The following is a 12,808-nucleotide window of genomic DNA, read 5'->3' as shown; positions in this document are numbered from 1 at the left end:
TGCTGGAGAAGACTCTTGAGAGTCCCTTAGACTGCAAGGAGATCCAACCAGTCCATCCTAAAGGAGATCAGTCCTGAATGTTCATTGGAAGGACTGAAGCTGAAGCTGAAGCTCCAATCCTTTGGCCACCTGATTCGAAGCACCGGCTGATTGGAAAAGACCTTGTTGGAAAGATTGGAGGCAGGAGGAGAAGGGGACGACAGAGGATGAGATGGTTGGATGACATCACCAACTCGATGGACATGAGTCTGAGCACATTCCTAGAGATAGTGAAGGACAGGGAAGCCTGGAGTGATTCAGTTCATGGGGTCACAAACAGTCGGACACAACTGAGCAACTGAACAACCATACACTGATACAGAGCATCTCAGGAACTATAGTTTTGGCCCAATTGCTGGTACAACACCCTTGGTCCCTGTTCTAGAAAATACCATGACCTCAATGAGACTAGGCTCCACTGGACACACATGCAAAGCTATTTCAGGTGAATGTTTCCTGGCTGTTGGACCGACAAGGCGTGTAATGTGAAACGGAGCCCTCATCAGGGCTGTGTTTGCCCAGCACAGCCTAGGTGGCATCTTGAGCCAGCCACTGTGTTGCCACTTGTGTAACTTAAGCTGCCTGCCACCAGCGATCCCCTCCCAACAGCCGGTGGCTTGTGCCAGGGCAGCACCGGCAGCCAAAGTGTTGAATTCAGCTCAGGTGGCTGGTGATGGCACCTGGGGTCCTGCCAGCTACTGTAGTTCTGGCCGCCCAGATACAGAGCCAGGGGACACTTGGCCCAGGGTCCCCACCCCTCCCTGGGGAGTGTCCCAAGCCTTCCTGTCCCCCGCTGCCCTGGGTGTTATGGGTGTGCCCAGGGGTGGCTCCATGTGCTTTCTGCTGACCCCACCTCTTTGTCCCCCGTGAATCCAGGGGAAACCTCTTCACTCGGACCCTGAGCGACATTGTGAGCAAGGAAGACTTCGTGCTGGATTCCGAGTACCTGATCACACTGCTGGTCATTGTCCCCAAGTAAGCGGGCCAGGGTGGAGGGGGTGGGGGGGCGGTTGGGGCTGGGTTGGTGATCACAAAGGAAATCGTCCTGCTCAGTGGAGAGGAGGGGAGAGCCCACCACAGCCAGATGCCAGGGACCTAAATGGCAGCTGTGGAGTTGGTTTCAGGAGCAGCTGATAGAGCTTGTGCTGGTCATAGTGACAGGAGCAGCCATTTCTCAGACATCCATCCACTGTTGTCAGATGCAGTACACAGGAGGCATCTCACACAAGCCTGTGGGCGGTTATTGTTTCCTTGTCCTAAAACCAGAGACCTCAGCTGGCCTGCCCAAGGTCACACAGGCCTGGGATTAGCGCTTCCAGCAGGAGTCTCCACTGAGTCCTTCCCATGGGCCCCTCCCTGCTGCCTGGGGCCTCCTAGGGAGGTGAGCATTCCAATACCCATGGCAGGGCCTTGGTGGATGTTTGGGGCACTGTCTGGCCCCCAGCCCTTCTCCCCCAAGTCCTTCAGGGAAAAGGGCACTCAATTGCCTAAACACGCAATTTCTTCACAACCTTTTCTTCAAAAATCATTGAACGATTCTGTACTCTTGCAGGCCGAGTTACGTACAATGGCAAAAAACCTATGAATCCCTCTCAGACATGGTGGTCCCACGGTCAACCAAGTAAGTGAGGCCTCAGGTCCTGGGTTTGGGGGGCCATGTATGGGCACTCTGAGACTCCCAGCCACCAAACATATCCCAGAGGTGCAAGGGCCCTCAGCCCTCCACACATGTTCGTTCATGGCCACACACTCAGCCACAGGGCAGACTCCCTCCATCTTTCAGAAGTCTGCTCCCTTGCCGTCTCCTCCAGGAAGCCCACCCTGACTACCTCTGGCCCTCAGCGCTTGCAAGGCCTGAGCAGCTCTCTGTGCTGCATGCTCATCTTGGCCTGGATTCTTCCCCACCTGGGGGTCAAGCAAGGGCCTGGCCGTGATGACTGCAGAGCACGAGCAGGGAAGGAAGAGTCTCGGCATGTGGCCTGCTGGGGTCAGAGCAAGAGTGGCCAGTGAGGGCTGGAGAAGTGACTTAGAAGGGATGGAGGAACATATTCAACCCATGAGTGCCACCCAGTGGGGAAAACCAAGGATTTAGCACTGTAGGCAGGAGCAGGCATAGATTTCACTGTACGATGCGAAGGGGAGAGAAAATTGTAGAAGGGGACACACAGCACGAAGGCATTTATTATTTAAGATCTCCAAATGGACAGAACCAGATGGTATATGACTTGAGAGATGCAGGTGCATGGATCATGGGGTATTTGAGGATGAGAAATGCTGAACCGCACAGCGATGACCTGGGGGTAGGCCGCAGGATGTGGTTGGGAGAGCACGTGGGTCTTCAATTGTATGAAAATTGTTCTATGTCTTAAGCTTGATGGGGGAAGGGGGGATACGTGGATATTTGTCATTCTCAATACCTTTCCCTGTGTCTGAAATAGCTTGTCATTTGAAATGATTTGACAGTGAGTCTTGTGGCTCAGACGGTAAAGAATCCAATGGCAGTGCAGGAGACCCAGGTTCGATCCCTGCGTTGGGAAGATCCCCTGGAGAAGGGAATGGCAACCCACTCCAGTATTGTTGCCTGGAGAATCCCATGGCCAGAAGAGCCTGGCGGGCTACATTAACACACACCCACACACACATGGGGTCGCAAAGAGTCGGATAAGACTGAACGATTAACACACACACACACACACACACAGACACACACACACACACAGACAGACACACAGACACAGACACACACACACACACAGACACACAGACACACAGACACACACACACACACACACACACTTGGGTGCACACAGAGCTCAGCATGGGGGCAGCCCTGTCCACTACCAGCCCAGCCCAGAGGCCTCTGGCCTGGCACCTGCTGTAGGGTCACAGGCTCTCCCTGGGTCACAGGCTCACAACCGATAGCAATCAGGAACTAAACTGAAGGGTGCAGGGAACAGGACAGTCACAGCCTGAGGTCGGAAGGGGAGGCTGGAGGAGTGAGCCGGGGGCAGCGTACCCGCAGGAGGTGGAGGAGGGGTGCAGGCTGGCAGAGGAGCTGCCCTCAAAGCTGGCCTATTTGGCCGGAACGTTCACTTTTCTCCAGGGCTGGCTGTTCATGGCCACATGCCGGGAGAGCCTGCCACCGGAGGCAGCTTGGCTTCTCAGATTAGAACCCCCAGGCCCTTCATTGTTGGGGGTACCTGCGAGCCTCCTGAGATGACTGTGGACAGGTTCCTGGAGCCTGGGTCAGCCCCAGTGGGTGGCTTGGAGAAGCAGGAAAGGTGACCCGAGACCCTGCTTGGGCCCATGGTCAGGCCATGCAGTCAGCAGGATGCCAAGGCCCTTAGAACATGGGTCCCAGTGACTGCAGCACTCCTATGTCAGGGCGTGCCAGGGAGGCCGTGTCTAATTAGAACAGTGTGACCCTGGACATGAAATGCCCATTGTGGGATGGTTTTTACCAATGGGAACTTTGCCATACTTCATTGTACCGTGGCATTCGAGACCTGGGCGCTTGCTATGCATGCCAGGTGATTGAGATCCGTGATCAGCTGGCTCCTGGCTAGTTCATGTCTGGACCACCAACCCAGATCTGCGCGAGTCTCCAGCATTTTCCTCCAGGGCCTGTGTTCAGATCACCCGTGGGCCCCTGCATCCCTAGCCTGGAGGGTGAGTGAAAGGAGCCGGAGTTAGGCTGCTGGCAACACACTGCCTGGACTTAGGACACAGGAAGCGTCGTCCTTTGTCCAGTGCCCTTGCTCCTTCCAGGGCCGCTGCACCTGGACCACCGGGCTCCCACTGGCAGCGACCCATCACCCCCGGGGAGACGATGGACTCTTTCTGGCCCAGCTCAGGGGCCTGGTGGTGCAGCCAGTGAACGAGACCTTTTCTCCAACAGGTTGATCGCTGAGGACAAGGAGGGCGGCCTGTTCACCGTGACTCTGTTTCGAAAAGTGATCGATGATTTCAAAACCAAAGCCAAAGAGAATAAGTAAGGGCCGGCCTTGGTGGGTTTCCCCTGAGGTTGGTCCATCTGCCCTTGGAGGGGGTGATTTCTGGTCCGACTGGAAGCTTCTTAGCCTCAGCCACACATTTGCTTGTTTTAAGGTTCATGGTACGAGAATTTTACTATGATGAAAAAGAAATTAAAAGGGAAAGGGAAGAGATGACCCGATTGCTGTCGGATAAGAAGCAACAATATGTGAGTGTATGATACCGGCCGGGAGGGTTCTCAGGAAGGTTCTGGGTGGCCCCCACCCCACCACAACCCTACCCTACCTCCCACCCCTGCACCACAGGCCTGGACCAGAAGGGTCCCGCCCAGTCCCCACCCCACTGTGCCCTTCATCCCCTTCCCCCTGGTGCACACCCCCAGGGACGTGTCCTCCTGGGGCTGCTGGAGCAGGTCTGGGGGACAGTGACAAGCCTGGTAACCCGGAGGTGGCACTTGAGCCCTGCAGCAGATCTCACCGAGCCAGGCCCTACCCTCCAGGAAGGGACTCCGGGCTCCGTCCTGAGGATGAGAAAGTGAGGCTCTAAGAGGTGAGGGAGCACGGGCCCAGGGAGAGGACCTTGCCAGCCCCCGGAGGTTGGGCGAGGCTGTTGGCACTTCAGGCAGCAGCACTTGTGCCAAGAGCAGCCACCACCTTGCAGAGTGCAGCCAGCGGTCACCCGAAGCCCTGGCTTGCATGACCTCCAGGAGGGACGTGACCAGTCACCAGCACCTGTATTTACCTCCCCCAGGCTTTTAGCAAAGAGTGGATGCTTCTCCCAGAAACTTCCAACCACTGCCACTCAGAACCTTCTCCTGTGTGAGGGCAGCTGAGCTCAAGGGGGGAGAAAAACAGGTTTTCATTGTTGACGTGTGAGTGGTGCAGCTGTGACTCTGTAAAATGGGCACATTCAGGACACGGCCACCCCCAGCTTGGAATGAGCCTGAGCCCCGTGGGATGTTTTCAGGTCCCCATTCCCTACTGGCCCCACCAGGGAGGGTTCTCAGAGAAGCTTCCAGTTCAGCCTCTAGTGTCGAGAGGAGGAAAGAGTGCGAGGTGCAGTGTGTAAACATGAGGCTATGTGTGTGTGTGGGTGACGTGCGAGTGCCTCTCATGAGCCGTGTGTTTGCCCAGGGCCTCCTCCGGCCTTGGGCTGGGCATTCTGCATGTCCCACCTGGCCTGTTTGGTCAGTGACCTTTGCAGAGGGACTGCAGACACATGGCCTCTGAGTGAGAACCAGGCTCAGAGCCCCCTATAATGGGCCCCCCCCCGATCCCCACCTGATCGACTTATCCTTCTTTGAGGAGGAAACGGAAACTGAGGACATAGAAGTACCTGTGGGGAATTTCAGCCCCTCTCCCCTGGCAGCAGGCATAGCTACCTGCTCCAGTATTCTTACCTGGAGAAATCCCAGGGACTGAGGAGCCTGGTGGGCTGCCGTACACAGGGTCGCACAGAGTCAGACACGACTGGAGCGACTTAGCACACACGCCCCTCAAGGAGAAAGGCACGAGCACACACAAGGGAACACACACTTCTTAGATCTATAATCTGTTGGGCTCCGGCCAAGGCGCCAGGGCTTGGTGCCCCTTCCTGAGGCTAAGGACTGAGCTGGAGCCCTAAGCCCCTTGTCTCAGACCACACTCACCAGCAGAAAGGATGATCACCAGCCAGAGCTGAGGTCCAAAGGGTGTCTTCCTTTACCCCAGCTCACCCGAAACCAAAATAACCCAAGGACGTTCGAGCCCACTCTTTAGCTGAGGCCTTTCCCCGCTTGCCTCAGTCCCGGCCCCAGCCCCCCACTGCGTTGCTGGAGGGGGCTCGATGGTGGCACCTTTCATGGGTGTCCGGGGCTTTTGGCACCCATCTCCAAGCTGGCACAGACCCCCCTGGGGATCATAGTGATACACCCGAACCTGACGCCTGCACCTCCATCTCAGGTTGCCCACTGGCGCTTTTTCACGTGGTGTAGACTTCTGCACCCCTGGCTGCCCCGGGGAGCCCTGCCCAGTCTCCCTGGAGTGGGAACCGGAGCCCCAAAGGAGACACACTGAAACATTTAGTTCCTTGTGAGGTTCTTGCGGTGCGCCCGCGAGCAGGGTCAGCTGGGGTCAGCCTTACCCCAGCTTAAGAATCTCTTCCCGCTTTTAGCCTTCTTTGAGGTGGGACCAGCGTCCTGCGTCCCTGTCGTTAACTTGTTAACCAAAGGGGCCGGGCTGGGTCCTGGGTTTCAGCCCCCTTTGAGAGTACAGGCTGGGATTTTCCTGGGCTTTGCCCCCATTTGCACAGAAAGATGTTAAAGGGTGCTTGACCCATTTCCTGCCTGCAACATGCTTAAGTGCACTCTGATTGTCAAGGAGGCGATTGTGGGCTGGCCTTGGGGGAGACACCCTGACACACAGCCCGACAGGTAGAGCTGGTCGGTGCCAGTGTGGGAAAGCTCCTGGCCGGGCCGAGGGAGGAGCTGTGGGCTCTGCCCCTGGAATCCCAGGTCTTTAATGATCTCTGCCACTCCCACCATCCCACCCCCAGGGGGCCAAGGGCATCATCACGCCCTCCAGTCCAACCAGCACTCAAGCCCCCGGGGGGTGGGCTGGCATTCCTGAGTTGCCAAGCACGTGCTTTTCAAGCCGTGAGAATGATTTCTGTTTTATGATGCCTGTTTGCTGAAAGATTAATAAATCATTTCTGTGCCCTTAGCAAACTTCCTGTGTTGCTCTTAAAAAGGGATCATCCACCTTCCCGGACCACAAGGTTAAGGTAACCCCGCTAGGGAACCCCGATAGGCCTGCTGCGGGGCAGAGCGACAGAGAGAGAGAGAGTGAGGGCGAGGGTGAGGTAAGCAACCCCCCTGGGAGCCCTGGGGTTCCCTGGCTCGCACGTCCTCGCCCGCCCGCGCAGGCACCTTTGGGAGAAAACAAATCTTCGCCTTTCCTGTTACCTACTGTGGCTTTTGAGGTCTTAAATTCAAGGACCCCCAGAATCATGCTTCCTCCTGATCTGCAGGGCCTCTTGGGAGCTGCCCTCCCCTCCCCCAGCAGTGATGGGTGCTTGCTGGCCAGGGTGCCTTGGTTCTGGCTGGAGGTGGCTGGAGCTGGTGATGGGGCACATCCTGGCTGGGGGCAGGGAGGTGGTGGTGGTTGGGCATCTCAGCTGTCTTCCCTGGGTGCCCCAGCTGGACCCACCCCTGACCTCTGCGGGCATCCGCGGAGGACAGCCTCGCCAGCATTAGTGATAGCTGCTGTGGCTAAGGGGCCGCGGCCACATGAAGTGGGGCCGTGAGGAGACCCCTGGAAGTAGTGGCTGGTGGATGATGCCAGGACCTGGCAGAAGGGGGACTCTTTGGCAGCACAGTGTCAGACGGAGAAGTCTGCTAGCTGCCTGCAGAGAGCCCTGGGTCAGGGGCTACCCAGCCCCCTGAAGCTTGGTCGGCAGTGGCCCCGTGCGTGTGCCGGGTGGGCTGGCCCGCCGAGCCACCCCGGCACCAGGCAACCCCTGGAGAACACGCACCCAGGCCTGGCCCTGGGCCTTGTCCGACCGACCTGCTGCTCCTGTGGGCCACTGGGCATTTCTTCTCGGCTCGGGGCTCGTTCTGTCAAAACCCATGTCCCTCTGTTGGCCGGGAGGGGTCACCGCTCTCCTGTCCTCTGCAGGGCCCGCTGCTGCGATGGCTCAAGGTCAACTTCAGCGAAGCCTTTATTGCCTGGATCCACATCAAAGCGCTGAGAGTGTTTGTGGAATCTGTGCTCAGGTGTGTAGACGTGATGCTCTGGGGCCACCTGGCCTCTGCCACCCTCCTTCCAACCGGGACCCCTCCACCCTGCCAGCCTCTGGGATATACCCTGGCCCTCCTACCCTCTTCTGCAATTCTTGGCTCTTGGCAACAGGCTTAGGGATTCCTGACTCCAACAAACCGTCCCTCAGTCCTGAGGCCCCTGCCGTCCGGTGCTCTGTGTCTCCTGCCAGGCTGGCGTCTTGCTCCCCCACCCACTCTCTGCAGCCCTCCAGGGCCCAGTGGCTCCTGCAAGAAACACCAGCACTGTCTCCGTCCTTAAGTTTTGAGGCCTAGCCCTCAAGGCAGCACAAAATATAAAACTCAAACGAACCAACAGCAACAAAACTTACTTTACCTCTTTTTTAACAAATGCAAAATAGGTTCACTATTTTGTGGAAAACTTGGCAACTACAGGTAAGCACAAAGAATGAGGAAAAATCACCTGTAACTTTAACATCAAGAGGAAACACTGCTAACTCGCTGGTGTTCCTAGCATCCTTCAGGCTTTTTGAGTTTGCTTTTTTAAATTTGCAGATACGCATGATTTTTATAAAATGTTTACAAAAATGGAGTCAAGCAGGAAATTTTTATTGAAGCCCATTTAAACATCTCCTATGTCCTGAACTATTGGGGTGGGGTGGGGGGTCTTGGCAGCACTGCATGTAGCTGACTGCACCCCCATTCCCAAAGCTTGTCCTGCTCAGGCCTACAGGTCCAGTGGCCCCTTGGCCCCTCTGGGTGGTCTTGCTGGGCCCCTTCCCTCTGTACCCCAAAGGTGTCCTCAGGACCCCATCCCACACCTGCCTGGTGGAGTGCCCTGCTCTCTTTTCCTTGCCCAGGCTTCCTAGGTGCCCCCTGCTACTCATTTCTCCAGAGGCTTCCCCTGGACTTCTGGCTCTTCTTCCCTCCCAGTCCTTTCCTCCTGATCCTCGTATCTGCCAATGGCCTCAGGTTCCTCCCCAAACTTCAGGGCCCCCTTGGATGCCTCCCTCCCCTCATCCTTCCATTCTTCCCCCTCCCTCCACATCACAGCACCCCTGACAAGCCTCCATCCTGCCTTGACCCTCGCTCTCTCTCCCTGTCTCTCTCTTTCACCATCTCCTTCCCAGCTGCTGCCAAAGGCTCTTCCTTGGTCCTCTGCCTCCAGCTCATCCTTCATGTGGCTGCCAATGTGGTTTTGTCCAAACACAAGCTGGGTCTGACATGGCTCCTCGTCCTCTCTCAGACATCTCAGACCTCTGTCATGGCAAGCATTGTGACAACAGGCTAAAGGCAGACTCAAGATAACCCAGAGTGTTCCAGATATCAACAGGCCCCAGTCTGTCCCTGCTCACCTTGAAAATCATTGGTCCTCAGGCTCAGTACAGCAAAGCCTGCCATCCTTACAGGAGGCCCATTTTGCTCAAGAGCGAGGTCCAGATGCTCCACAGAGGTCCCAAATATCGTGTTTAAGCTCAATAAAACAGAGTATATGCAAAAACAATTCTATTCAAAACTATCAATGTATGACATTTTTAAAACCTATATTTTGATTTCTCCTGAATAGTTGTAATACATCACTACTGTTAAAAAAAAAAAAAATTCAAGTTCAGAAATAGGTACTGTGGAAAGTAAGTTCCTGTCAGTTCCACCACCCATGGATTATCCTGGTTTTAAGACTCTTTTTTCCCAAGTTGGGTCATTTATACTTGATGTTCTGCAATTTTTTTTTTCCTCTACTAATAGTCTCATCACTATGCATAGAGATACTCAATCTTTTTTCATGACTTTTTCATATTCCGTCGTATGGAGTGCGCAAAAGCTAAGAAAACTGATGTTAAAGCAACGTGACTAGGGCAGATGGCTACAGTTCACCTGTTATCTTGTTCCTCCGACCCCTCGGCCTTTGCCCTCAATTGGCCCTTGCTGCTCTGCCTTTCCTCAGAGTTGGTTCTGTCCTTTTCCCCTACTCTAGGAGCTAGAAGGGAGGGCTGGGGTAACTTGCCTCTCTGCCTGTCACCCAGCCCGGAGTTGGATAGAGAAGAGGTGCTCTATGTTTGTGGGCTGAACCACGTCAAAGAGAAGTGGACCAGCCCTCAGTGGAGGAAGTGCTGGTTCATTGTCAGGCGCTTAAATCACCCAAGGTGAAAATGGAAATGGGCCCTGGCTAAGTGGTGGGACCGTGATGAGACTGGAGAAGCTGGCAAGGGAGCTTGGTAATTAATTAGTCTGGATCTCGGGAGAGGACTTGGTGGAGAATGGATGTTAGGGAATCACCAGTGACGGCTGATGTATTTGGATGAGCTCACCTACGGAGGGTCATTTAGAGGGTACACCAAAGGGGAGCCCAGCCTCTAAGGCGTGGGGGCAGAGAAGCCCATGGGGATGTCAGAGGCTGGAGGAGGAAAGAGATGGGTGAGTCAGGAAGCAGACAGTTGAGGCTTGACGTGTTTCTGGAATGAGACCACTGGGCGTGAGCAACTAGTAACTGAAGGATGCTCCGGTGACATAGGACCCTGGATGCTCTCATAGGTGGGATAAGAGCTGGGGGAATTTTTAAAAAGGGCACAATGGTGGCATGTGAGCAGGCAGGGGTGGTGACTGCAACCTTCTTAGTACAGAGGGCACAGGTGGAGGGGGAGGGTCCCCACTAGGGGGCCTTGAGGACGGAGGCTCCTGTACTGAGTGGTCCAGAGGTGGGGAGCCTGGGGGCGGCTGGAGGAGAAAGGAGTGGGAGAGCTGACCCCCTGTTCCTGGAAGGCCTGTTCTGAGCAGGATGGAGTAGGTGTTTGAACTGACCAGGAGGGACAGCTAGCAGGGAGAGGACTGGAAGGGTCTGGGAAGAATGTGGAAGCCCTGAAACCAAAAGGGGGGTGGGATGAGGAAGGGGTCCAGAGCGTGGAGGCTGGGCGAGGGGCAAGGAGCATTTCTGTGGCCAGTGTCTAGCTAAGGGTGTCTGTTACTCACCAGACACAGGGGTAGTATGGTGAACAAGCTCACGGGCTGCTCAGGGGAGCAGAGCTCAGCAGATGGCCTCTTGGTTCAGGGGAAGGGTAAACAGCCTCCCAGAGCAACTTGGCGATGAACGTGGTGGGGTGCCCGGTCAGAGGGTGGCAGAGTGATGGTCTGGCTACTGCGTCTGTGAGCCGGAATGCTGTCTCCAGACACATGTGTGCCCTGGGCTCTGCATCAGTGACTGTCACCCTTTGAGAAGTCTAAAGGCTGGTGCTTGGACTTCCCTGCAGAGTGGGCAGGGTCAGCTGTGCTGGTGAGGTCATGGGTGTGCGGTGGGGTCTCCATCCAGGGCATTGGGAGTAGGGTGGGATGTTCAGGAGGGAAGGCAGGGTGAGAGCCACTGCTCATTCAAGCGACAGGGGCTCTCCAGGAAGCACGACGACCTTCTGCTCATTGTCCTCTGGGTAGCCGGAGCTTTGATGACAAGAGACGAGAGCAAAGAAGGAATGAGGGTGTCTGCTGGGCCATCCTCTCACCCACCATCGAGCCCAGCGGCTCCTTTGGCCCCCTCCTCTTGGCTCTGGTGGGGCCCCGCTCGCTCAGTGTCCTAAGGCCATGGGACCAGGTAGGTCTTCTGCTGGGTTACAGTGAGGTAATTACAAATGGCCCTTTCATTTTACTTTTCTATAGCCCTACTAGGAGACCTCAGGACTTAAGTGAACGCTTTGCAACATTAACAGCCAGAAATGAGGACCGGGAAAGTCAGGGGCTAATTTATGGGTCTTGACTGTGAAATAAAAATGAAGTAATACTAACAGGTTGGGCAGTAAAAGGGCACCTCAAGGCCAGCTTTTTCACATGCCTGACTTGGGCATGAAGCACGGGTAAGTACTGAATATCCAAGCATTAGCTCACTGGTAGTATATATATATTTAGAACACTGACGCATTACAAAATGCACGTTCACTCAATATAGTACTCGGTGTAAGCATTTTATTTTTGGTTGTATTGGGTCTTCATTTGCTGTAATGGTGGAGAGCAGGGCCTCCTCTCTAGTTGCCGAGCACGGGCTCTAGACCCACAGGCTTCAGTAGTTGTGGTGCACAGCCCTTGGCTGCTCTGCGGCACGTGGGGATGTTCCTGGACCAGGGATGGAATCCACGTAGCCTGCATTGACAGCGGATTCTTATCCACTGGGCCATCAGGGAAGTCCCAGTGTAAATACTTTGTTGAGATAACACAATAGGAAAAGCTGCCAGCAAGTGGTTTTTACATGTACTCCGGCATCCAGAGTCCATTTAAAATCCTTTCTGTCCACCCAAAACTCAGCAAAAGGAATAAACAATCTTGAAAACCAGATGTGTGTGTGCTGGTCTTTCAGTGGAGAAAAGTAAAGCCACTAAGCTGAATTTTAGACAAAGGCTTTGGAGTCAAAATATTTTTCGGATGGCCTCCTTTCAACTTGAGCCCTTACCACCTGACAATCACACATACCCAAGGGACCCCTTGCTTCTTAAGTCAAAGACTGTCACCATCAGAAGCTGTTGAGCATGTTCTAGAGATTTTTCTGTGCAGGAAGATCTAAAAATTAGCCTCACTCCTGACCTTGACATTCTGCTCAACGGAGTTTTCTTCTCCTAAGCTGTGCTGGCTGATTTCTCACTCTTACTAGATTTGCTGTCAGGTTCTTCTACCTGTGTTGGCAGTAACTCCGTTACACGCTGGTCTGCCTCAACAGGTACGGACTGCCAGTGAACTTCCAGGCGGTTCTCCTGAGGCCTCATAAGAAGTCGTGCACCAAACGTTTACGAGAGGTTCTGAACTCCGTCTTCAGGCATCTGGATGAAGTTGCAGCTGCAAGTATATTGGATGTAGGTATATCACCCGGAGAGAGCAGCCTTTTACAGTAAGGTCAGCCTCTCCACATGGAGCTATTCCCCCAAAACAGTACCTGCCAGACTATTAGAAAAATCTACACTTCACAAATGTGAAAGGTTAACAAGAGATTGTGTGCGTGAGTTGGGGTGGACTGTGGCGGGCAGAAATTGCGGTCAGTGCCTAGAGAGC

At 54.8% G+C, this 12,808-nt stretch overlaps 1 protein-coding gene across 9 annotated transcripts in view; it reads left to right on the top strand.

Annotated features, from left to right (window-relative positions):
* ATP6V1C2 (ATPase H+ transporting V1 subunit C2) overlaps positions 1-12,808 on the top strand; it is a 60,788-nt gene that overhangs the window by 47,645 nt on the left and 335 nt on the right. For 5 of the 9 annotated variants that reach the window (XM_040224924.1, XM_040224923.1, XM_040224922.1 and 2 more), the window contains 5 exons: positions 916-1,014; positions 1,592-1,660; positions 3,938-4,030; positions 4,147-4,240; positions 6,733-7,776. In XM_040224924.1, the coding sequence (XP_040080858.1) occupies positions 916-1,014; positions 1,592-1,660; positions 3,938-4,030; positions 4,147-4,240; positions 6,733-7,314 (937 nt within the window). In that variant the 3' untranslated portion in view covers positions 7,315-7,776. Of the gene's footprint in view, positions 1-915; positions 1,015-1,591; positions 1,661-3,937; positions 4,031-4,146; positions 4,241-6,732; positions 7,784-12,479; positions 12,613-12,808 lie in introns of those variants that run through there. The other 4 variants (XM_040224927.1, XM_040224928.1, XM_040224929.1 and 1 more) reach the window with 2 other exon arrangements.

The sequence above is a fragment of the Oryx dammah genome, unplaced genomic scaffold (genome assembly GCF_014754425.2).
Source record: "Oryx dammah isolate SB20612 unplaced genomic scaffold, SCBI_Odam_1.1 HiC_scaffold_25, whole genome shotgun sequence".
In the NCBI taxonomy this organism is placed as follows: Eukaryota; Metazoa; Chordata; class Mammalia; order Artiodactyla; family Bovidae; genus Oryx; species Oryx dammah.
This window is presented reverse-complemented; position numbering and strand designations above follow the sequence as displayed.